This window comes from Rhamphochromis sp. 'chilingali' (assembly GCF_963969265.1).
Source record: "Rhamphochromis sp. 'chilingali' genome assembly, chromosome: 2".
NCBI classification, from domain to species: domain Eukaryota; kingdom Metazoa; phylum Chordata; class Actinopteri; order Cichliformes; family Cichlidae; genus Rhamphochromis; species Rhamphochromis sp. 'chilingali'.
The window spans coordinates 24,610,542-24,636,720 of record NC_137930.1 but is presented as its reverse complement, the minus strand read 5'-3'; the positions used below and the strand labels follow the sequence as shown (position 1 = coordinate 24,636,720).

The 26,179-nt window shown below is 38.5% G+C and overlaps 1 protein-coding gene across 1 annotated transcript; it reads left to right on the top strand.

The window, feature by feature from the left end:
* Nucleotides 1-1,643: 1,643 nt before the first annotated feature.
* cabp7b (calcium binding protein 7b) lies at nt 1,644-24,407 on the top strand (the record flags this gene model as incomplete). The annotated part of the gene is made up of 5 exons (XM_080875589.1): nt 1,644-1,752; nt 21,936-22,079; nt 22,166-22,278; nt 22,575-22,722; nt 22,819-24,407. 5 exons carry the CDS (start codon nt 1,644-1,646, stop codon nt 22,944-22,946), a joined length of 642 nt encoding a protein of 213 aa, XP_080731715.1. The 3' UTR covers nt 22,947-24,407.
* Nucleotides 24,408-26,179: the final 1,772 nt, after the last annotated feature.

Sequence of the window (26,179 nt, the reverse complement as noted above, 5' to 3'; positions counted from 1 at the left end):
TCCACTTTTCAGACTAAGAAGTTAGATCCGTGTTTGCTGCAGGTTCAGGCCAGCTTCACAGCTTCAACTCTTTGATCAGTTATTTTCTTTCTTTTCGTGCCATTTTAACGCAGGCACTGCCAGCCCATGAGCAAACTGCACAGCAAACTGCGCATTCAACATTTTGGCCTGGGCATAACGCATGCTGCCTCCTGCATGCTCAGTGTAACAGCCACCAGAAACCACCAGATGAATTAGAGAGTCTTAAAAGTGTTGGTGGAGGGATTTTTTTTACCTTCTGGTCAGCAACCGCTTCTCCAAATCTTTGCTATACTAAGCAAACCGCCTGCAGGAAGATAGCTTTGTAGTCACTAATGCATAAGCTACTCTCAAAGTCTGTTTCTCCAAAAGAAAACTGTTCTTCACTAACGAGCACGGCATTTATTCCAAATTCCCTAATATATTCTGCATCTCACGAAATTCACGCTTCAATTCTCCCTGATATTTTTTTCACTTTCAGTTTTTCACTTTTTTATTCCCAGGCTCGGTGTAGCGATAAATGAGAAAAAATGCAAATCACAATAGGCTGACTGGGCTCAAAAGCCACACTTGTTGCTCCATTCTCACTGTTAGACATGTAGACCTTTATATTGTGTTAGCACTTATACAGACTGCCGAGCACAAAGAATAAAGATAATCGCATTACAGGCGGGCAGTTTGGAAGCAGTCACAGGCTGCGCTTTAATGGAGGCGGTGGCAGTATGGTGAAAGCGTGCGTGCACGGGTGCTTGTGTGTGTGCTGCTTTGTGAGAACCAATTGAGGCTGAAGCAGAGAGCTGGAGAGAGAGGATCACAGCCTTATACACCGTGTCTGTGTCACATGAGAGGGGGTCACCCAGGATTCCCTTCAAGCTGCTCTTCAGGAAAAAAGAATGTTACAAGATTTGTTTCCCGCCTCGTTTACCGGATAGGATCAGCACGCCAGCGCTGCTGCTTTATCTTGTGTTGTCTATTTTTACATTTTTTTTTAAAGAAGATGCCGAAACGGGGAAGAAAAGTGAGGCAGACTATACCGGGAACACACTATTTAAAAGATCAAGACTCCTTATAGGAATCAGTAAGAAACATTATAGGTAAATTATCTTTTTAGGGTAGAATTTTTCTCCCATTTCTTTTTACGTGTTTCTTTTCCTCGTTTTAATGCTGTGATGCAGGAGCTTTGGAAGAATTGCAAATTAGCCTGTTTATCTCGTTGATTTGGATCTTGACTTTAATATAAGCCAAATATTTGCTCGTTTGAGGCTTTATTTAGGGCTCTAGACATACTGTCGCTTTGCTCAACAAGCTATGAAGTAAAAGTTTTACACGCCAATTTTATTTGCCTTTTCGCCTCGTGTCTTGATCACAACACGGTGCTGCAAGGGGCTGTGCACTGAAACCAACCGCGATTTACAATCTGCATTTTCAGTCGAGGTGATTTTACTCGTGTTTTCTGCCCTCGGAAGAGGAAGGTTGAACTCCGCTGAGGGAAGGTTTACCTCCTTTCATTTGCTTGAGTTTCTTTTGCCTAAAAGATCAAGGACAGTAGCAAAGGGTCTGTCAAAACTCCGGAGAGCGAGGCTATATGAAGATCGAGACACAGTTGTTGCTTTTCCCTCGCAGAAATGCCAGTGCGTGCTGTGACCACCAGGTTCATGTACAAGGGACTTTGCACTATTCCAGATGTCCTCACCTACCGGACCCCTGTTAACCTGCCTGAGGATGAAGTGGAAGGTGAGGCTTGTTGTTTTTTTGCTATCTGTCTGTTTGCTTGCTTTGAGCATGGTTTCAACCAGTGACAGTAACGATAACAGCTGTAACTCCCGAATTCGAAGTTTAGCTGCCAAATCAGGACCCTGGAGAGCTCCAGAGGGTGTGCGCTGTACAACCTTTTCAACAAATCCGACACCAGATCTCTGTGTGTAAGATCTAGATGGTTTATAGTTTTGTGCTGGGGAAAATACGGACAAACTATGCTCTTACTTTTTTTCTTGCTTATGATTTTTGGCACAAAATTAAGCTGTAGAAATAGTTAATCGTGCTTTTTCCATTCATACATCAACCAAAAATTTCAATTTATCATCTAATCACAGCAACGGGATATTATATTGTGAGTAGACTGCATGTTTATACACTGCATTTCTCGGCTGTACCCCTGACCTCTATGAGACTCCGTTGCACCTGCTGTTATTTACTCATCCAGCCAAGACTGAGACACAGACTGACGAGTAGAGGGACTCTGAATTTTGTTAAAAGGGAAGGATCCAGTAATGGACAAAAACACTATAATGAATGTCAAACTCATAAATATAAAACTGCAGATTACTTGAAAATCGAAGGCAGACAAAACTCATCAATGAGATTGAACGATGGACTCATTTTGATCCATAAATTGCATCATTTCATCTTTTATGAATTGCATTAACCAGAAAAGAAGAAGAAGAAGAAGAAGAAGAAGAAGAAGAAGAAAAGAAGATTTCATGCTGTACAGAAAGGGCAAGTGAAAGATTCACTTAAGCATTAAATTCACACTTGCTATTGTAACTGTAGGGCCGAGTTGTTAAAAATAGAGGTTTTGTTTTGCCAAAATGGTCCTCACAATGAGAATGCACACTTGGCAGCGATTTGGAACAAAGCCAGGCAGACTACAATAAAGAGATAAGTCAGATCAGATTTGATATCGCCAAGTCTTTTATGCATAGGGAATTCCATTTCCCCTTTCTTCTGTCTGTAGGTTGCCCGGTCCTCACAAGTGGCTGCCTGCCCTTGCTTCGAGCCACTCATTTGACATTGAAAATCCGCTATCTGCAGACACGATATAAATTAAATTAAAAGATTGGCTATGGAAAAGCAAGAAAAGAACAACAGCAGTAAAATGTTGGCGGGTGGTGTCATCAACGGCCATGCAGCTTTTCAGGTATTGGGCGAGTCTTTCCAAATTTTAGTTTACTAATTGAGTCATTAAATATTCAGAGTAAGACAGACCACTGAACCATGAATATTTACTGCAGGGAGGATTCACTGAGCATGTAATGCACTGCTACGTTTGCATGGCCTCACACCCTAGCAGTGCCCACAGTAAACAAGTAATCTTCCTGTTTTCACCTGCTCCAGTGGCAGGTAAAATGCATTAACGAGAACTGTAAGTTGATGAGGGAGGCAAGAGAGTTTAAGATGAACTTCTCCTGTTTACCAGCACAGAGCCAGTCCAAGGCTTTGAATCCGCAGCCTCCAACGTACCCTTTCACTGCTGCGCCACCTTAACGCACTCTGAGGGAGCTGCAGCACTGCTTAAATGAACCTTTTTGGTCTGCTGCAGTCCAGGGTTTCTGAAAAATCCCCCCTCTCTTCATAGAGGTCCGAAATTCAGACTGTAAATGTTGTTTCATCCACAAAATCTTTAATTATATTGGGGCAGAAGTTCCCTGATTGCACAGCTCACATAATTACTTTTTATAATCATATTTATGATAATATTTTTTTTTCTTGCAAGGTGCACATATATACTCCAAGTGCAACTGGACATGTTTAGAATGATCCTTGATTCAGTGAGTCTGTCGCAGTCAGAAAAACAAACCTGATAAAACAGATAACATTTTATGCTTCATATAGGATTATTATCATTCTGTGCCATGCTGCCAATAACTTACGCAAGCCTCCATTTTCTCTCTACATGTATCCTAACATCTAAACTCATCATCAGGCTCACAGAAACTATGTCAGTTTTTAGTATTGAAGAGCATGCAGGCGATGAGTTGTGCGGTTAAATCAATGGGACTTTTTTCTTGGTGACATTGTTTCAGGCACGGGTCGACTGCCACTTTGGAATACACACAAAAAAACACAATACAAGGACAAGAGGACCTTGCATCCTGTGCAATGACACGTGCTGCAACGTGGACAGTACATAGAACAACCCGTCCCAGACAAACAAGTTAAAGAGTTTCATTTTACCTCCAAGTTTTAGTGTTGACTGATTTTCTCCTGTACCAGTAAACCAGCAGCATAAGAGCTGCAAGATGCATTGTCTAAACAACCCCCCACTCGTTAGCTGAAACACAGTGGCAAGATGGGGAAAAATGTTGTGCAGTGGATCTGCAAAACGGGACTGAGCACATAGCCTGTGGGGAGAGTTTTACCTGAATCTCTGGCGTAGTCACTAGAAACCCAGGTCAAGAGTTTTTGTTTTGTGCAACGGTTTTTAAAAAGCTCAAAAAATATTATTATTCATCTTCATATAATATCCAGTACCTTTGAGATTTTCTACAAATGTGACCTTTTCAGAGGGTTTTAGAAAAAAAAACAAATCTGTTCAAACATCACTCATCTTTAGAAGTTTAAAGGGATGCAACAGGGGACTGAATGTGAAATATCACATAGCTTGTTCTCTGTTCACAAGTTCTTCAAATTTAATGCAGAAAACTGTTAATGATTTGTGGGCATGTGGTGAGATCTGATTTTCCAACAGCTGTTCAGTTACATATTGGATAAAGGTGGGCAGCAACACATTTCAGAGAGGATAAAAAACATCACCTTTTGACCTCCAGCCTTCATCTGAGTTTAAAAATATATAGCTATCAAACACCAGATTTTCCCATTAACAGCACCATCAGGGGTACCCCAGAAGCACCATGAACTGCAGTGCCTCTGTTTTTTTCATTGACTAAATATTATGTGCATTACGGTTATTCTACGACAAGACCTAGGGACCTTAAATGAGGATATAATTTACTATGATGTAAGGAATGACGTAACTTCTTTAAACTATAATGTAAAGTTGAAATTAAGAAAACAGCTGAAGATGGCATTAACTTAAAATTGAGTCAGATATTACAGAATCACATGTTTTCTGATTTTATGCTGCAATTGGATGAATATAACCAATAAAATGAAAAAGAAGTTCTAATTATTTCAGTGGTAGAATCAACACTCAACAGAGATTATATATAAATCTTTATAATCCTGTCATCTTAAGACTTTGCCATTTTAAGCTGCCATTTTATTAGGATCACAGTCTTAAGTGCAACATAATGACATCCCTCCCACCCCTCCAACAACCAAATCAGGCAGTAACTTACACTGTTTCCTGAAAACTGTACGAGCAAGTAAATGCATCAGTAGGAATGACAACAGTGAGGATTACAGAGACTTGAATGGACAGGACATCCTCTGGACTGGGTGAAGTTGAGGGAGGCTGATTAAGTGCTCGTAGCTCTTAATGGATATGCAGATCCCAGGGAATGTTTTTCAAACAGATGGTTGCCGAGGTGGGCAGAGCCGACAGCAAGGCTTCCTATCCTTTTCTCTGCCCTTGTGTCACGCACTTGTCATAAAGCCTGATATGAAGCCACACTATTGTAAAAGCAGCCGTTCTCCCGCCTCTTAGAAATCAGTGCGCATTTGTATATCTGAGATCTGTAGATCCCTCATGTAAAACTGGATCGGTTTAACTCATGATTAAATCATCTTTTAAAAATCATAATCTGGGCAATGTGGCGTTGGGCACTCTCTCTGTAACCGTGGAACAAAAAGCTGCCTAATTCATCACAAATTATACGTGATAATTAAGCCATTATGTTAATGACATAACAGCAATCACTATATTTAATCATGTCCCTGAAGAAACCCATGAAACATTTATGTGTGCATTTATCCTGTAAACACTGTTAGGTGAATGTCTATGTGGACATTATGCAGTGCCAAGTTTCTCTCTATTTAATAAGCACTATATTAAATCCCAGGTCCAGAGCCATTATACATGACCGACTGGATAACCTCTAATGCCCATATTGGAATTGATCCAATTCATAATTACACAAATAAATAAAACACTCAAAAATGTATATTGTATAATACAGGAGACTCGTACAATACAAATTTATTAGACCACCTGTCAAAAGAATAAGTAAAGAACATGTTTTTAAAAAAACGCATTTATAAATAAATATTATATTATTATTATTATTTTTTAGGCAAATAGCAAAATGAATTCATGTTTGAGAAGTCAGAATTACTCAAGAATAAATTCAAGTGCTAAAACTAATTTTTCTGTTCAGGAATGCACGTACGTAAGTGCCTGTAATTTGGCATCTTAATTGAAAATGATTTTTCTGCTTTTTTGTATAATGGTAAATTTAAAAATTCATGGAAAACAACAAGAATTGTGTTTTAGCATTAAGGAGCTTGCACACACAGGTGGATTAACTATTATAGCAACATAAAATATTATTGTATTAATTATCAATTCTGTTAATTTATGGCAGCTGTGGTGCGAGCCTTACATTGAGTGGTGCTCTAATTAATTTGTTAAGCACTGTACATGAGGTAACAGACACAGTCTGTGGGTCTTTATTGATGTTTTAGAGCTTACTAGAACAAAAAAAATCAGCATTTGTTGATTACCGGAATGATATATACAACATTTTCTGATAATTGTGCAAATTATCATTTTATTAAGACATGATCTTGCAGTGTCAGTATTAAAATGTCTAAAACACACCCCATAACCCAGAGTAAATTGGTGCTTTAACTACACATGTGCTGGCACAGATAAGACACTCTTTTTATGGCTGACAACAGCTGTGACTTCCTGCCAGTTAAACTCTTGGAGGTCTCTGCGAGCTTGTATCGTTCCTCGGTGCATCACCGACAGAGAATGTGAACAATATTTATAGATCACAACCAGCAGGAGAATCCCCCAGACATCAAGCATTGTAGTGGAGTGCAGGCCTTCTTCCACTTTGTATGCAAAGCTGTTGTCTTTTATGCTTACAAATGGAGTTCCTTTTTGCTGCAACATTGTAAGCAGGCATTATATGTGTTATGTTGGTTGTGTTACTGTATTGCAGGTGCCTAATTATACACATACAGTGACAGTGGTCAGGACAGAGGCTGGACATGCTCTGTACATATGCAGGTAACGCTTTGTAGTAATTCCATCATTTATAAGCTTTAATGATCATCATTTGCAATACATTAATATACAGAGTTGTATTAAGAAATCATCAAGCCATTTATAAGTTTAAATTAGAACATGACCACGAACAAATTATGACTACATCGTTAATAAGTGATGGATTGTGGGAGCCTCCCTGGCAGGTCACAGATGGTGCAAAGGTTCAGACTGAGGCCAGTACCCACTCGACACAGAACCCATGTGATGAATTTCTTTAACACTGACACGTTACAATCTGCTGGCGGTCCATCGTTCACAAATTTAATGTAATTTGTAGTTAAATAAGTAAGTCAAATGTTATTTCTGTAGCACCTTTTTAAGACAAGCATCTCAAAGTGCTTCACAACAAAATGCCAGAATATTTAAAAAATGTTTTAAAAAGACAAACAGAGTTAAAAATAGCACAATCATTTATTGTGCTTATAACAGGCTAACTTAAAAGTAATAGCTCATCAAAATAAAACCGTTATAAAGAGACGCTACAGTAAATACTCACATCTGACTTACAAAGAATTCAATGTCTGAATGTTTTATTTTTTAATCATTTGCTAATAATTTGTTCATGATCACAAATTTCACTTACAACAGATTTGTGTTGCCACTTATCAAACATCCTTAAACGTAATGTAAACTGTAGTTCATCATTAATTAAAGTTTTATAAATGACTTGTAGCTGAACATTATTATCAGGTGTTACACTTGTAAACAATACGGTTTAAAAACAATAATCATAAGCTGTGTGTTTAATGTAGCTTTCTGCGTGGTCAAAGATCTGGTCATTAATGTTGCAGCCAGACAGAAAACTTCACAATTTCAAATAACAACACTATCACAAGACGTTAATTATGAGACTGCATCCTTAATCTCCCCTTGTCTGCCGCTAGGCAACAGCCATATTTCATTCACATCATTATACTGAGCTTGGAAATGCTCAAACATTGAGCTAATAAATACTCAACCGGTGGCAAAAATATACTCTCACTGGTCACTTCATTAGGCACATCCTTCAACCAGTTTGATTTGAGCTTTGTGACGTGGTGTGTCAGCCAGCCGGAAGCATAAATGTGCTCATAAATGGTCATTAACAATACTCAGGTAAGCTGTGGCATTTAAATGATACTCAGATGGTACTAAAGGGCCCACAGAGTACCTGTATAAAAAAGCCCAAAGCCGACTGTACTTCCTCAGGAGGCTGAGGTCTTTTAACATCTGCAGGAAGCTCCTGAGGATGTTTTACCAGTCGGTGGTTGCTGGAGTACTTTTCTATGCTGTGGTGTGCTGGGGGAGCAGCACAGCAAAGAAGGACTCATCCAGGCTGGAGAAACTGATCAGGAGGGCTAGCTCTGTGGTCGGCATGAAGCTGGACACTCTGGTGACAGTGGCAGAGAAAAGGACATTAAAGAAGCTGATGGACATTATGGACAATGCCAGGCATCCTCTGCACACGGCCATTAACAACCAGAAGAGTCTGTTCAGTGACAGGTTGCTTCTCCCAAAGACAAGAACTAACAGACTTAAAAACTCCTTTGTCCCACACGCCATCAGACTGTTTAACTCCTCTCTGGAGGGGAGAGGGAGGGGAAACAGGAGGACAAAGGAGGGAACAACTAAGCTGTAGTGCCTCTTCACCTCACTGTGCAATACCTTTTGTGCAATACTTTTGTAAATAGTCAACGGTGCAATAGACTCAATACTTGAAATGTGCAACTCACTTGTATTTTTATTTTTATTCCTATTTATTCTATTTATCCCCTTCGTATATTTTATTTATATTGTCTCTGTATTTATATATATGTGTGTGTGTATAACTCTGTAACTTCTGTCGGTGCTGTGCTTTTTTGGAAATCGAATTTCCCAGAGGAACCCACCCGAGGGATTAATAAAGTTCTATCTTATCTTATGATGTGCCAAGAAACTATCCCCTACACCATTACACTACCACCAGCAGTTTAAATTATTAACGGAGGGCAGGATCCATACTGAATGTTGCAGACTCATCTGAGCAGGCGGTATTTTTCCAGACTTCTGCTGTCCAGTTTTGGTGAGCGTGTGTGAACTGTAGCCTCGGTTTCTTGTTCTTAGCTGACAGGACTGGTACCCGGTGTAGACTTCTGCTGCTGGAGCCAATCTTCTCCACAGTTCAGCACTCAGAGATGCTGTTCAGCACAGCAACTTACTGTTGCCTTCCTATCAGCTTGAAGCAATCTGGCCATTTTCCTCTCAACTCTGGGATAAACGAGGCATTTTAACTGAGAAATGCCACTCACTGGATATGCTCTCCTGGTTGTGTGGTGCAATGGTTTATACGGTTGCCTAACAAGCAAAAGATTCCCAGTTTAATTAGACGAGGAAATACAAATCCCTTTGGAGGAGCGTCAGGAAGAGTAAAGATCTGCCAAATCAAAACATCCGAAGCTACCCACTGTGGCTCTCTCCTGTGACTAAGGGAGCAGCTGAAAGTAGCTTTCTCCACAAACCCTAGAGATGGTTGTAGGGAGAAATCCTGGTTGCAGTTTCTGAAGCAACCATGCCACTTTTAAAGTCACTTCATTCACCTTTCTTCCTCGTTTTGTGGGCTCAGACTGAACTTCAGCAGGTTTTCTCTACGTAAATTGATCGAGTTGCTCTCAAGTGATAGACTGGTTTGCATTAGTCTAATCAGGTATTTGTACCTAATAAAGTGGCCAGTTAGCATAATAATTCTACGTTGTTGTTAATAGAATCCTACAGGTCGAGTTAAAGGTCAACGTCAGTCTTAAATAAATTGAAATGGGAAATTTTGTCCTAATATGACCCAGCAATGCATCCATATCACTGGAGAAGAAGTTTGCATATTCTAAACAGTAAAGTTAATTCGTCTGTTTGTTAAAAACTCCACTTTCCTTTTGTCTTATTATGAAAAACATGAGAAAGTTAGTAATGACAATGTGTATAAAAACCTGAATATCATAAAACAGCATGGAAAAAGAAGAAAAACAAGATAAGAGCAGAAAATCAACACTTCCCTAACAAAAGACATCAGTCGAAGACAAATCTGTGCTGCCTGTCTGATAAGTTCAAAACAAAAGCTAATAAAGTTAAGCTGTAATTCTCAATAATTTTCCTGAAAGAAACCAGTCGCATGTTTTCAACTCAGCCCACAAAGAGCTGCAGGTAGTCATTTTAAGTACTTTTACACAGCAGGGACTCTTATACATGCCGGGCTCGTGCAGGGCATCATCACTGTGTTCAGTGATGGCATGTTTGTGTAAATGTAACAATACATGCAGGCTACAAATCTGCAGAAGCAAGTAAGTAGATTAAAATGTTGTAGTTTTAGAAGGTGATTTGTGTATTAATCCGTCTCACTGCTGTACACTATGGGGTTAGTGCATCTTTTTTGTCACATCACAATTGATCGTTATCATATTTTTGAAGCGCTCAGTTCGCACATCAGGACAGATAAGAACAGGGCTGTGAGGGTGTCACTCTGTACTCGTTGTGTCCCCTCGACACCTTCTACATGCATCCGCACTGCATGAACTCACATCTGTCTCGTTATTTTGCGATAAGCTGGGATGGAGCCAATTAAGGTGTGTAAAAATGAGTATTTAAACAGCTCTTTTGTTTGTGTGCTGGACAAGAGAGCAAAGTCTGGAGCTCCCCGAACAAATTAGTTCACTGTTAGGTGCCTGCTAATGTTGGGGGGGGGGGGGGGGGGGGGGGGGGGGGGTTAGTCACCTGGAATCAGTTGGGGTTGTTTGATTCAATATAATCATGCTCTAAGCAGCTGTTAATGTTATTTAGTGATGTTAAAAGTCGCATTATTTTGACAGCATTTGTATTATGTGCCGACCTACTTTTGCTCTAATGCATTAGCAGAGCTATCTCTGGATACTGATTAATATGACTCACATGTAGTATCAGAACGACGGATGTCACGGGTGTCATCATACTATTACTGACATATTCCCATGGGAAGGTGAATTATTTAATGAGTAGATGTGACTCATCTCTCCCACTGATTTCTTTCTTCTTCTTTTTTTACCTTTTAAACTGTTTTCCACCAGAAGTCTTCTTTTAATAAGAAGACTGCGCTCCTCATTTGTTGACCAAAAGTTTACTTTTAAGTAGAGCATGTCAATTAGTGCCAGCGACTTTCTCTTGTCACCTCTGGACATGCAGTCTGAGGTTGCCAGAGAAAGGTGCCTAATTTAAGATTCCCATTTATTCTGGAAAAGAATCAAGTAACGCCTTTATTTTCATCCCTTTCATCCCAGCAACTGGCTGACACAAAAGGTCCTGTTTGATCCTGACTAACAGGGTGCAATTAGCAGGAAGGCCTGAGTCTCCTTTCTCCTATGCAAATGTAGCCTCTGAATGTGACTGGACACATGTACATATGCAATTCATCTGGTTTAGACTCACGTAAATTTGACATCTGATATGAGACCTGAGCGTGAGTCTGACACATGAAATGAGCTTTAATAATGTGGTGAGATGGAACATATTGTGAAGTATGAAGTCATGTTCAAGCAGTGACTTCGGGGCGGTGAAAAGAGGCTGTTGTTATTCTCTTCCGTTCACTTCCTGCGGAGCAAAGAGACTTCTTCATCTACCCCCTGCTGTAACAGCTCTATTATCGTATCGTTCAATGTCATGATCATTACTGAAGGTGAAGAGGGGTTGTTGTTTTTTACAGTAAACTGGACAATCACAGTAGGGCTTTCTCAGCGGTGGTAGTGCATGGTCGATACCTTTTCTCGAGGATAACACTGCTTGTGTTTGTTTCTTCTGAAGGCAGCAGTCGTTTCCTCTGAACTTCCAGCATTTACATTATCTCCTCCCATGCATGAGAAGCAATGTGAAAGAGGTATCTTTTAGCTACTCTCTGTCCCGTTATCTTTATTTTTCAATGGGACCTTTCATCAGCACTTATGGTGTGATGGGTTCACTCAGCTCAAGCACTTAGATGTGACTGAGAGCACTGAGGGAAGGTTACAGTAACTATAAGCCATCCACACTGCTTGCAGACTAAAGAAGAATTAGCTGATAAAATATAAACAAGGAAATAAATGCACAAATCCCAGGCATCTCTTTCTCTTTGGAAATCTCGGCAGCAATGACACAGTGGAGGAGTTCCATGCTATCAGTATTATTTAGTAACAAACGGCTGAGCAATTCTGAGCTACAGAGCTCAAAGAGAGGCCGTCATCAATCAGTTGTTCTCATACAAATATTAGAGGAGGTTTGTTTTCTAGAAAGTGTTAATTTTAACACATGCTGTGCTATGATACACTAACAATAAGGATAATTTATGGTGAGTATTTTTTACTTCACATAGTTGCAGTCTCATTAATTATAGTTTAGCTATTAAACATGACAAAATAAAAGATTTACCTTGGAAATATAAAGATCATAAACAACCTCACATCCATAAAATTAGGGATGCTGTTTAACATGTAAATAAAAACAGATTTTGATGGCAGCAACATGTCCAAAAATATTTGGTTTGGGGGCAACAAAAGGCTGCACAAGCAAGCAGTACAAAACGTAATCAGCTAGAGAAAATTTTGGCTACTAATTGTGGGTAATTTGCAACAGGTCAGTAACATGAGTTATTATAAGAAGAGCATCTTAGAGAGGCAGAGCTTCTCAGGTGTAAAGATGGACAGAGGTTCACTAATCTACAAAATACTGCATCTACAAATTGCTAACAAACTACTGATCAGTGTTCCTTGCTATAAAACTGCAAAGACTTGGAATATAATGTACAGTCATAATATCATCAAAAGATTTTGAGAATCTGGAGAAATCTCTGCATGCGAGGCTGAAACTCAGTGTGAGACACCTGTCATCTCTGGGCCTTCAGGTAGCACTGCATTAAAAAAAAAAAAAAAAAAAAGCTCAATCATGCAAAGAAGGAAAAGAAAAAGCCAAGTGTGAAGCAGCAATGACAATCCAGAAAGGCCAGGCTTCTCTGGGCCAAAGCTCATTAAAAATCGACTGAGGAAAAGTGGCAAACTGTTCTGTTGTCAGAGAACTCATTTTTTAAATTCTTTATGGAAAATATGGAGTAAAAAGGAGAGGGACCATCTGGCTTGTTAACAGCACTCAGTAAAAAAGCCTGCATCTCTGATGGTATGCGGGTGCATTAGTGCATATGGAATTGGCACCTGAAATCTGCAACGAGATCAATGCTGAGAGGTATACACAGGTTTTACACCAACATATGCTCCCAAACAGAATAGTATTTTTCAGGGGATGACTATTTCAGCAGGATGATCCTAAATTGCATGCTGGATGGCTTCATAACGCAGGAGACTGAAGTGGACAGCCTGCAGTCCAGACCTTTCAACAACTGAAAACATTTAGCACAACATGAAATGAAAAAGAAGATCCAGGACTGTTGAGCACCTAGAAACCCAAAAGTCCACCAGCTGGTCTCCTCAGTTCCCAGACATTTATGCACTGGTGTTAAACGGAGAGAGGATGCTACACAGTAGCAAACATGGCCCTGTCCCAACTTTTTTTTTTTACATTGTTGCCATCAAATTCAAAATATGTGTTTTGCAAAGCACTTCATTCTGTTTATATTCACAGTTTTCATAGATAACCAAGATTTTTTGGAATTGTGTTTGCCTTTATACATTTGCAATTCTGCTATCTCTGTCTAATATCTCTTTTTATTTATTTATTTTCTTAATTGTTATGCAAAAAAATGTCATATTTGGTGATGTTTATCTCCTGCACGCTTTTAAACACATTAGGATTTAAGTAAAGGAACCTCAGTGACTTTTTTGACCCTGTCAGCAGCACTGAAAGTCTGCCAGTGGACTTCAGTAGGCATGGACCATTTTCAAATTTTTTATTTTTTTATTTTTTTATTTTTTGCTGCACCAGCGACCACCAAGAATATCTCTGTTAGGCGGTCATAAAGGTCAGCAGGATCTGTCGGCTTTCATGTTCATGTTTTAACTCTTTTGGAAGGTCAACAGACTTTTAAGCCCTGACCTCAGACCTGGCTAAAGTGACCGGTGTTGTAGACAAACCAGCTGAAGCTTACACAGGTTGTTATATTTAGGGAAAATTTGGAAGTTTTTGGTTAGATAAAAAAGAAGGTAGTGATTTAAGAAAGAAGACAAACATATCTGTTAAATTAATCAAAGGAACCCGGTATATTTAAATTGAGTTTTATATATATAGGACCATTTCTTACAGTTATCTCATCTCAAAAAACCTAAAAAACAGCAAACAATTTTTTAAAAAGAACCTGGACCCCATAACTGCAGATCAGGAACATGCTGATCTGCAGAAAGGACAAGGCACAAACTACAGGAAAGAGAGGACAAAAAGTTAATGACATGCAACAGTCATGCATGTCATTAAGGAAAGGGGCTCTGCAGGATGAGCTGGTAGCAGCAGGGATGGTTCGGGGTCATTTGATCCAGCTCATACTAGAAAGAAAGAAAGAAAGAAAGAAAGAAAGAAAGAAAGAAAGAAAGAAAGAAAGAAAGAAAGAAAGAAAGAAAGAAAGAAAGAAAGAAAGAAAGAAAGAAAGAAAGAAAGAAACAAACAAACAAACAAACAAACAAACAAACAAACAAACAAACAAACAAAGATTTTTAAAAGTGAAGTTGAAGGTGCTTCCTCCCCTTGAATTTCTGCTTCTAGAAACTGTTCTAGGAACTGCAGTCTGAAAGCAAAGTGCTCTATTGGGACAGTTCATAGGATGTGATGTCTTTAAGATACCATTGGGCCTAATCATTGAAGTCTTTGTATGTGAGAAGAAGGATTTTAAATCATCCTGGAGCTACAGAGAGCCAATAAAGAGAAGTTAATATTGGAGAAATATGATGTTACTCTCTAGTCCATGTTAGTACTCCCTGCTGAAGGCGTTTCAAAGAGCCACTGGGATGTCCGGCTAATAAAGGTTTACAATAGTGCAGTAACAAAAGTATCACTCTGAGACAACATGTTCCTAATTTTGACAGTATTACACTTGAGTCAGTGTCATGTGGCTTCTTTTATTTCAATGACACACTCAGTCACTGGAATAAAATGTAGTGACTGCTGGTGTTAAATATAGTGGGGCGAAGCCACTAGCTCAAATAACCTACACTAATGCAGATCAACAGATAAAAAATTATCAGACCTATCAGCTATCGAGGTTACAGTCACCATTATGACCCTGTTGGTCCAACTTGCTGTGAAATTGTCAGTCAGTATTTCTTTTTGCTTTGATATGGAACAATTTGATGAAATTATCACCTTTGCCTCAGTAAATTCAGATGGTTGTTTGCAGTAATACCCCTCGATTATATGCTTTTATACTTCTTTCCCTCAAGTGACTCATTCATTCAACTTTTGTAATAGAAGATGTGTGAAGGCCAATGAGAGTGCTCAAACCAACCAATGACAAATCAACGTTGTTTGCTGACTACTTGGCGTGTTTTGGAAATTTGTTGAAGATGGTTTGGCAAAGGGATGTGAAGTGTGTTCATTCATGGGTAAAAACAGTTGGGTTTGCAAGTTTTTGTAACGAAACAGGATCACAAGTTAATGTCATGCTGAGAAAATGAAAGGCTGATTTCTCGAGATAATCATGCAACTGATCACAAGAAAACAAATTCTTTGTCTCTGGGATCTCGGTAGCTATGAAGACGTGTAATTTCACCATCTAATTACCAGTGAAATTAAGTTTTGCAGCAGCATCACAGAAGTGTACGTGCACATAAAGTTACTGTACAGCAGAGAATAAATAAGGAGGGTCGATCTGAAAGTTTTAACACAACACGGTTTCTGCTCGTGTCAAAACCTTGACTGAAGTATAGTCTGGAACTGAATAAATGACACTCCTTCATTTTTAAGTTAAACCAGTTGCTCCAGTTTGCTGGATGCCATCTGTGCTGGTCAGCATGAACTATACCATGATCAGGAAGAATGGGCCACTTAAAAAACACTTGATTTAATTTCTATTTATCATTGTTCCCATCAATGACAAATACGAAAGCACATCAAAGTAGAAGCTGCTGCCTGCTGTGCATCTCTCAGCAGCACAGATCCATGGACAGCAGCAAGGATGTTCATTTCTTGTCATCTGCATGTGCGAGAAAGAGAATGTTTTACAAATCTACCCTTATCTGTGAAGATAAGCTAACCTTTATGCCAAGAAGCAAAACCACGCTCGCTTTATTAAAGTGAAATCATGATAAATAACTTTCACCCATGAATCATTCATCAACAACAGCCTAAAGTTATGCTTTATCCATGAAGCTAACGATACAGAAAAGGAGAAAATTGTTATTGTTAGTATTTTTAAAGCCTCCTTCGTCCCATGGAGAAAAACAGACAAAAACAAAATGTATAAAGAATCTTTAGGATCTTTTCAGAGGATCTCTTGTCATATTATGTGTCATATTCCCCAGGGCATCACAGCAGCTCAGACTTGGTATAAAATGATGAAAATGAGATTTATTATTCCACAATTAGATAAACCGTGCATCGATATCTTAAGATAACTAGATAAATTAGCTTATCATCATAAGATATCAGAAAAAAAATAACTGAAGGCATGGCTGCTCTCATTTCCTGTAGCGTTAAACAGAAGCAGTCAGAAGCAATTTGTGTTTTGGATTTGGATACAAGTGTGATACACACATATATTCTTCATGAAAAAACTGTCCCTTTCTATTTCATTACATATTATCTACGCATCAGCACTTATTTCCGTGAGCCCTTCTGTTGGCTTTCTTTTAAACTATAACAGCATAACTGCTTTTTCACTCATCTCATTAAAACCTAATCATTCATGCACAAACAACAGGCATTTTGTGATTGATTGTATAAATGCTAAAAGCTAAGATTCTGGAGTTATTTTTAAAAGTTGTTTTTGTTTTAGAGTTTTTGTTATTTTTACATCCAAAAGTAAAATCCCAGCAGGACCTCCCAAATCGGAAAACAGTTTTACTTTATTTGTGATTTGTGTTATCTTTCCAAGATAATACAATTCTTATTTGTATTGTTCACTCCTTTCTAAATCTCTAGTGCTCATTTAATACATAATTTTTTTAAAAATTGATTTAGATGGATTGATAAGTAGGCCAGCACAGAAATACTTTAAAGCTGCTTTCTTTCTAATGGCCACCAGGGGGCAAAACGACTTCCATTCCCGACTTTTAAATAAAAACACTTAGCTGAGGGCTTTATGGCTCTGTTACACCAGAGTAAAAACAAGACAGCAACCTCCTTGCAGCTAGAAAATTTGGTGGATGAATTAAACTTTTTAGCTTTCGGAGACAGATTTTGAAAGTAGTTGTGGCAACCAAGTTGTTGCTCAGAGGTTGAGTGTGCAGCACCCCGAGCCTCTGGGTGGGAGATAGCTTGCTTCCAAATAATCCCAACTGGGAATGGATTCTTCCTCAAACAGATTGGTGAAGGTTTGACAGTAATTACCATCTAATTTATAAATGCAGATGGATTGCTGACAGATTGCAATCAATCTGAGTCCATCTGCACCGATTAGCTCAACTCATCTGTATCATAGTTAAGTTAGTTTAAGTTTGTTTTTATTGTGATTTTCATGGTATGTACATGGCAACAGATTTGCAGTTTCCAACACAGGTAATCAGCGTATTGTTATATTCAGATCACATGTAAATGCCAACTTGACCCATTCAATAGGAGACTGACAGCAAGTGACTGATGTGGTTTGGGGACTATTAATGGGTCTCAACCTTCAGAGCAAACATTTAAAGGTGGTGGCCATGGTCTCCAAATGCTATTTTCACCAGCATGACTTGCCTGATGAATATTGAATATAAAAACCATTTTGTAAAAAGAAAGATCGATAAGTCTCAGCAGATCTGTTTTCGAAACTCTAAGATGGCGAACAGTGGATGACACCAAAGTGGCCATCTTTTATAATGTATGAGGTCATTCTTAAAAAACTAAACACCTTGACACTTTGTTTACATTTGATTCGGCTCATAACGGTCTTCGTGTCTGAATAAATGTAACAATAAACAGTCAAGCATTTACATAATGTCTTGTGCCACATTCATTCATTCACATGGCAATTTATTCTATATATACAGAAGTTTATCGATCAAACACAAACACCACTGGATGCATCTGGCCTCCATATTTGCCCAGGGACACTTCAACTTCTAGTCTGGATTGAACCACTGACACATTTCACAGCATTTTAGGAGCCACGCTACTGTTGCTGCTTTGAGCAGTCACCTATTTCACACCAATATTAATAATTTGCTTGATAATATTGCTTTCAAATTGTTTTCCTCCACTCTCATATTGCAGAATTAACTAAAAATATTCTGTCATACAGACAGAATATAAATCATCAAATCAGTGATTCAAAGATTTTCACCACCTGGCTTCAGACAGCCGAGTGGGTGCACCCTCACAGCAGTGCAAGGTTACAGATATTCTGATCAAGGACTCAAAGTAAACACCTGAGTCGGCTGAATGTTTTCCACACTTTAAATAAAAATTCAGTTCCATCACTTTGCTATTGTTGTATTGTGTGTTTACCTGTGCGTATTTGTTTATTTGCAAGTGAACATTTTTCCAGGGATATGTAACATGCAATGTTAGTACGAACGTCTCACAATGGGGTGCTTAAAGTACTTTATCATGCCCAGTGTGGCACACAGGAGCTGGATACAGTACTGTCAGTGATCATGTAACACTGACTTTTGTTGAGTCTTACCACATCAATAAGGTTGTAGTACTTCCTTCTGCAAAATGAGCTTGACCCATGTGGGCACACCGGGAGTTAAGATGTCAGTATTGATTGGATAAACGTCCGTCTCTTTTAACTTTAAAAAGGACAGCCTTTATCAGAAGTAAATCTACATATTCAGCTACATAAATAAGCCAATCAATTATGTTGGCGATATCAATACATGAGGGAGAAAAAAAATAGTGAAGCGCTTCAGTCTGTGGAGGATCAAATCTTGACAAACAACATTTACATGTTAAAAAATGCAAATTATAATCAAAATTTTCAACAAAGTAAACACATATTGTGTCCCTCATGATTCCATGTGTGTATTTTATTTATTTTTTTCAGATAAATATTCATTCCTCAGTGTGTGAAACAATCTGTAGTCCAGCCACTGCTCAGCTGGCTAAGAGAATTCATTATTTGTCACTGGCATCAGAGGTCACAACACTGAATCTGGGATTGTGCTCAGGGAAGATAACAAAACTCAAGCAGTGCTGCTGGGAGTAATTTAGACAAATATGTTGTGTCTGATGTGTCAAGGTATTGCACAGACAGTGCCACTTGTCCAGAAGGACCTCAATTTACGTTCCAAAGACTTTGTCTTGTAGTGCTTTATTTTATTTTTTAAAGAGGATTATACACTGCCGCTATAACCACAATTTGCAAGCTATCACTTAAAAACTGCACTCATTCATGTGCACAAGATGGATAGCTAGTGCTCGTCCTCATCTGGGCTTGCATGCTAATTGTGGTTGCCAAGTCACATAAATGCATGCAAATTGGTTTTCTACATCATATAAGCACCCAGTGTAATCACATGCTTTACATATGAACAGTTCATCCAAGCCTTTTGGTTTAAAGCAATTTTCAAGATAAAAGAGTGTATGTTTAGCTTATTCTGGTGTTGAATGATGAATGTCTAAGTATTCATAGGTTTCTTGTGGATTAGGTGGATGTCTACGTGTTTGTTCTGTTAATTCCACCTTTTTATTCTCTGCAGTGTCTCGGGCTATCACTGCTCAGGTATCGGCTTATATCATTGATATATTGATGTAAAAATTAGACTTCCAGTTCATTTTGTTTCTTGTTTCATCCAATCAAGCAACGAGCTGAGCTAGCATCCAATAGTCTTGTATATTTGAGGATCTACATCAAAGAACTACCGGCATTCAGCGCCTTTGAAGTGCAACTGCTCTTTTTCACCACTTCAAACAGAATACAGTGATGCCGAGTGAGGACAGGAGCCAAATGCCAATGTTTATGGATTATTTACCAAAAGTTGCAGTTTTAATTAGAAACACATGAACCTGCTTGCAGCCTTCAGTCAGAAGTGATTGTATTATGACCACAGTAGCAGGTACTGGCTCAGAAGATCACTTACTATGAATGAAGAATAACACTGCATCACAGTGGGAAATCCTTTAAATATCTGTCACAGATAACACAAGATACAGATAAACAAAGCAGATAATAGTTTAGCCAGGAAGACTAGAGCATTGCCTTTTTCATTATTTGCCATTCATTATTATTTACCAGAGGATTGAACTTTACATTGCGCACTTACATGTTCAAACACCTCTCTGCTAATGGTTGTGTAGTATTACAGTCTGTCTGAATGCTCAAGCTTTAACGGTAGCTTTTGAAGCACTATCTACAAAACCATTAGCACTTGGAGCCAAAGCACTGGCTCAAACTAAATGCTTTACATTTATAGAATAATTTCTGCAAAGCTTCACTCAGATACCTCACTTCAGGCAACACTTTCAACACTACCTAGCTACAATATTGCAATATGATGTGAAGGATAAACAACTTTCTCCTTATTTGTATTAATAGTGTGTTTTATTCAGATGGATTTTTCTGTGTACACAGTTGTTTACTCGTTTAAAAAAAAAAAAATTGCTCTGCCCTGCACACAGATGAGCCACAACCACGCATTTACATACACTAACTCATTGGGTGGTTAGTGCTTCATGCGCTTATTAAAATGATAGTTTGTAGGTAATTATGGAGGCAGTTGTATTTTACAAGAGCGTAATGAGTTTTGCAGCAATTTTATGCTTTTGCAACATGTAAACTGTTTTGCAGGTTTGAAGAAGGGTTTTGTTGGTGGTCATTTTAAATTTAGGCATTTTAAATGAAGAAAGAAAGACTGCAGTACATGATTCTAAAACACTCATCTCCTCTTTTTGTCTCTCACTGGGATGCTGAAACTTTTAATATTGCTCATGTTCTGTGGGCTGAAATTTTAAAATGCAGCGTTTCTGTCTCAGTCTATTCTACTGAAACAATCAAACTACACTCTCATAAAAAGTGTACACTAAAGGTCTATTTCTGTCTCTGCAGTTCCAGTGTATATGTACGTCTTTAAGGGCAAAAGTTTGTATGCTTCAGTGCACTGTAACGATCACATTTGTACCTCTTCTTCTTTTTAAGGTGCAACATTAGGAGACAGCTGGCCAACAAGAAATTAGGCAATTTACTCTTAGATTTAAAGTTTCTGCTGTTTGGTTTAAATAGATAAAAGTAATTTGGTGTATTTTGACTTGTTTAACTCGTGTATACCAGCAGCAGGGTGCAGTAGGGCAGCACTGTCGCCTCACAGCTAGAAGGTTCTGGGTGTCTTTTCCCTGTGCCTGGTGGTCAGAACATTCACAAGCAACTTGCGTTTCTCTTTTTAGATAGCATGCTTAACATTATCATTTAAAATCAATTGATAATTAGTTGTACTGTTTCAAAAGGTTGTAGCTTTCTGTATTAGACATTTCCAAAACATTGAAGACCAATAGTTCTTTCAGTACTGTCTGCTTCCCACTCCTTGTCACACATTTTACCCAAACATTTACCGAACTGAGTTTATTTTGGAGTCAGTATTTGGAGGAGGAGCATAGTTTCTGTAGGATTTATTCAAAAAAGAAATGAATATCTTTACTACTGTGAAATATTCTGGCTCATGGAATAAAGAAACTTGGAGAAAAAAAGTTGCTTTCACTCTTCAAACACTCAATATTCAGCTATGCCTCCTCTTTCTCAAAACACAAACATCTAAGACAGAGGGATTATAGCCTTTTGAACTGTGACCCACAGCAGCTGTTTGAAGCTGCTTTTACTTTAAACTCTAAAAATAAACACCCTTTACTCGCCGACGTTGAAACCAACATGTTAAAAATCCGCCAGTTCAACGATAGCCCTCAAGTAACATGTTCGTTCTGTGTGCCTTCTTTCACTTCGCAGAGATCCGTGAGGCTTTCAAAGTATTTGACAGAGATGGGAATGGCTTTATCTCTAAGCAGGAGCTGGGGATGGCCATGCGCTCACTGGGCTACATGCCCAATGAGGTGGAGCTGGAGGTTATCATCCAAAGACTTGACATGGATGGTGGGTCTCTCTTGCTCTCTCTGCTGCAATTATTCCAACATGTGAGCTGCGTTAATGACTCGTCAATGTTTCGCTTGTTTCATCAGGCGATGGCCAGGTTGGCTTTGAAGAGTTTGTCACATTACTTGGTCCTAAACTCTCTGCTGCTGGAATGCCTGACAAGTTCAACGGAGCAGACTTTGACTCTGTGTTTTGGAAGGTATGTACTGTCCCATAATCCCCACCAATAAAGTTTAATCTAGTCATTTGAATATCAATCCCTCACAAACTACACCCCAGTCAGATAACTGCATCACATGTTGTGGACACCGGTATCCCCATTCCTTACAATCAGGAGTATAATCAAATTAATTACTCTAATATCTGATTTTTATAAAATATTTATACACTGCTGTTTATTGCTGACCTGCAATTTATGTGCATCACTGAGGGGCATCAAGGCAGAAGTTCTTCCTCTGCTAATTAGACCTCTCCTGGTGTTTTCTGTTTTCCCAGTGCGACATGCAGAAACTGACAGTGGATGAGCTGAAGAGATTGCTTTATGATACTTTCCGTGACCACCTCACTATGAAAGACATTGAGAACATCATCATGACTGAGGAGAACCACCTGAACAGTCCAGAGTCCCATGTGAACATTGATAGTATGTCTTATAATATCATTTTTATAGTATTTCATACATTTCTAAAGCTCCACTGACGCAGTTTTGTTCTGTCTCTTCTTCCCTTTCTTTCCGCAGCAAGCCCAACACAACAGGAAAAACACACTTGTGTGCGTAAAAGCCTGATTTGTGCCTTCGCTATCGCATTTATCATCAGCGTCATGCTCATCGCAGCGAATCAAATGCTCCGCAGAGGGATGAAGTAAATACGCGATGCCTGCTGGTTACAAACGGATTTACAGACAGACAGGGAAAATGCAAATGTTAACCAAAATACTTTATCATTTTGGGTTTTATTCACAGCTGACACCCTTGATGATGCAATCATAGGATCGCTCTGATATGGATAAAATGATGTCATGCAGTGGTTCTGTGTGATCACTAATCGTAGTACAGACAATAGAGAGAAAGGTATTTCAAGGGCTGATTGTTATCCAAAACAAGTTACATCTCATTCATTAAGATGGCTGATGTTTGCTAAGATTAGACAGAAAATCAGGCTCCAATTCTCCAAAATTTCAGAGTGCAGCAAGTGTTGTAACAATAGCTGTGCTTTGTCAGTGCATTTAATGTTGCTCTCAAGAACCCTGCCATTTGGAGTGCACCAAATAACGACAGCACCAATGATAGTAATAAAGCAATACAAAAGCGGGCCACATACTCCGTAATTTCAAATCGAGCTAAAAACATAAGGACAAATCACTGTGCACTGCATGCTGTCTCTTATGTCTCTGTTTACTGTATTGTGTCATGACTTTCAACTTGCATCAGGTCTGACAGACTTAACCAGCACCTTCTGCGATCTAAAAATACCAAAAAGAGCCCCTCAAATTCAAAACACAAAACTGGACTACTAATGGATGTATCAGTCTGTCAGTCAGTTCGATTTAATTGGTTCATCCCTTTATCCAGCTTGAAATATTTCCATGAATGTTGCATGTCATTCATGGCACCCATACTGTGAGATCTAATGAATTTGGCGGTGCCCTGTTTTGTTTTTTCTCTGCTATTTTGTTGATATTTTTGCTCAGTTTTTGTGATAGATGAACCACAAATGGGTGAGCTGCATTAGCATTAGCATTAGCATGCAGTCACTCTCATTAAGATCATGCTGCTGAGCTAAGGCTAGCATCGGAGTGCTGCTGTACAGTTTCAACAAACTGCTACAATGCCTGAGCTAAAATATTGTCATGTTACATTTATTTTAAGACCAACACAGAGAGTTTCATGAAGTCATTCAAACTGTTAGGTTTGTTTCTTGTCCCACCAGTTGCCACAAACCTAAATCATGCATTCGCTAATTTGTAGCTTCAGCTTCTAACAAAGACCTCAATTTGAATCAAAATGAAAGCGCATTATATTTAAACAAATGGACAAAGAGAAAATGTGAAAGCATCAAAATATTTGCAGCGAGAGGCATAAACCGGTCAACAAGCACAACAACTGGATTCACAGCTCAAAAGAGAGGATCTACAGTTGTGATCCACAACGCATGTTATGTACTCTAGTCAAATTATCAGTGGAAGAAACTCCGACAGGCCTGTTTCAATAGAAATGTCACACTTTTTTCACAGTTAATTATTTTTGCTTTAAAGCTCAGAAGAATCTTTCTTGGCTGAGCAGATTGAGATTGCTTTGTAAAGCAAATTGATATTTTGTTAGCTGTAATGTGAAACAACTGTAGCTGAAGAATTAAACTTCACAAAAAAATCACAAGAATTAATAAACCAGACAAGAGTGTGTGTGTGTGGGCTTTATATAAAAGCTCCAGATACAAAGAGAAATACTGGTATCTTGATGTCCAGCCAAACGAATAACATGTTTTATATCCATAGCCTGCCTGCAATACATGCACATGCTGCATGTTTCAAATGTGCGCATCTGTAAGACGCATCAAAATCATAACGAGGCACTAAAAAACATTTGAGTAGCTGTATGACACGAGCTACCAGCTATAAATAAATCAAAAGAAGTTTAGAATTTAGATAAAACTAAATAATAATTGTATTTATAGCAAATAAGTATGAAGTAATTCAAGCTGCAAAATTGCATGTACATTAGATTAGAAGTAAATGTGTGTTATATGTGTGTGAGATTATTGAAATCTGGTGTAAGTGTTCAAATAATTATGCAATTTGTAAAGTGATCATTGCAAAAAAAAATATCTCAGTATTTGACATTTTTCTGTAAATGTCGACTTTTTTGTGGATGTGCACAGTATTACAGTTTTTCGCAACTGTTAAGACACGTTTCTTGGCGATTTCTGTCATCTAAAAACACAAAACCCAGTTTATAAAATAAAAACCTGAATTTAGACAAGTCTCCTCTGGTAATATGACTATCATGACTCTGATGAATATGTCACACTAAAACAATCCAACTCAATGTTCAGAGCACATATTTTCAGAAAAGGTCAATCTGTTTGTTCTACAAATTGCACAAATGTATACATTCCTCCGGCCACTTTATTATACACATCTGTTAAACTGTTTCACACAGCTGTCTTATCAGCAAATCACATGGCAGCAGTTCAGTACATTTGGGCATGTAGATATGGACAAGACAATCTGCTGCACTGAGCAAGGAAATATAGTTAAGTGACTTTAAACATGGCATTTTTGCTGGTGCCAGATGGGCTACTCAAATGGGCTCCACAGTCACCAGATCTCAACCCAACCAATCATAGCTGTGTAACCAACAAACTTGCAGAAACTGTGAGATGCTTTCATGTTAATATGGACCAAAATCTCTGAGTGTTTCCAGCACCTTGTTGAATCTGTGCCATGAAAAATTAAAGCAGTTCAGAATGCAAAAGAGGGTCGAACCCTTTACCTGCACTGTGTGACTAATAAAGTGACAATTTCCTGTAAATGCACTGACTATTCAGTATTCAGCCACAGAGAACATGACAAGTGTGGTTTGAATTCTTTGTCCTGCTCCACTTTCTACTCATAATTACCGGCTGTACAATCTGACACCGCTTAAACTGAGTAAATAACATAATTAACAGCAAGCCTGAACAATTTTAAGTTGTTCTTAGGAAATGTGCTTAACTTATGCCTCCTGCGGTTTCCGTTAAGCTTCACAAGTATATCAGTGTGAAAATGTGAGTGAGAGTGTATTTAGGAGTAAACTAGATCTGCAAATTGCATCTAACTTTGTAAAAGAAAATGTTTTGCCAGGAGAGCGATTAATTTAATACTAGATTTAGAAAACTGTGCATTTGATACAAAGAAACAAAGCTTGTGTGTTATCAGTTCAGAAAAACTGTAGAATACTAAATACTTTGCAGTATGCTGTGAACAGTAATTTGACATATCATAAAAATGTTGTTTTCTGGCTTTTACATGGACCACCAAAACAACATATTGTTTAAAGTATAACATGGTTATATTTTCTTACTTGGAAAGTAATACATTAAATCTATGTGGATTTATTA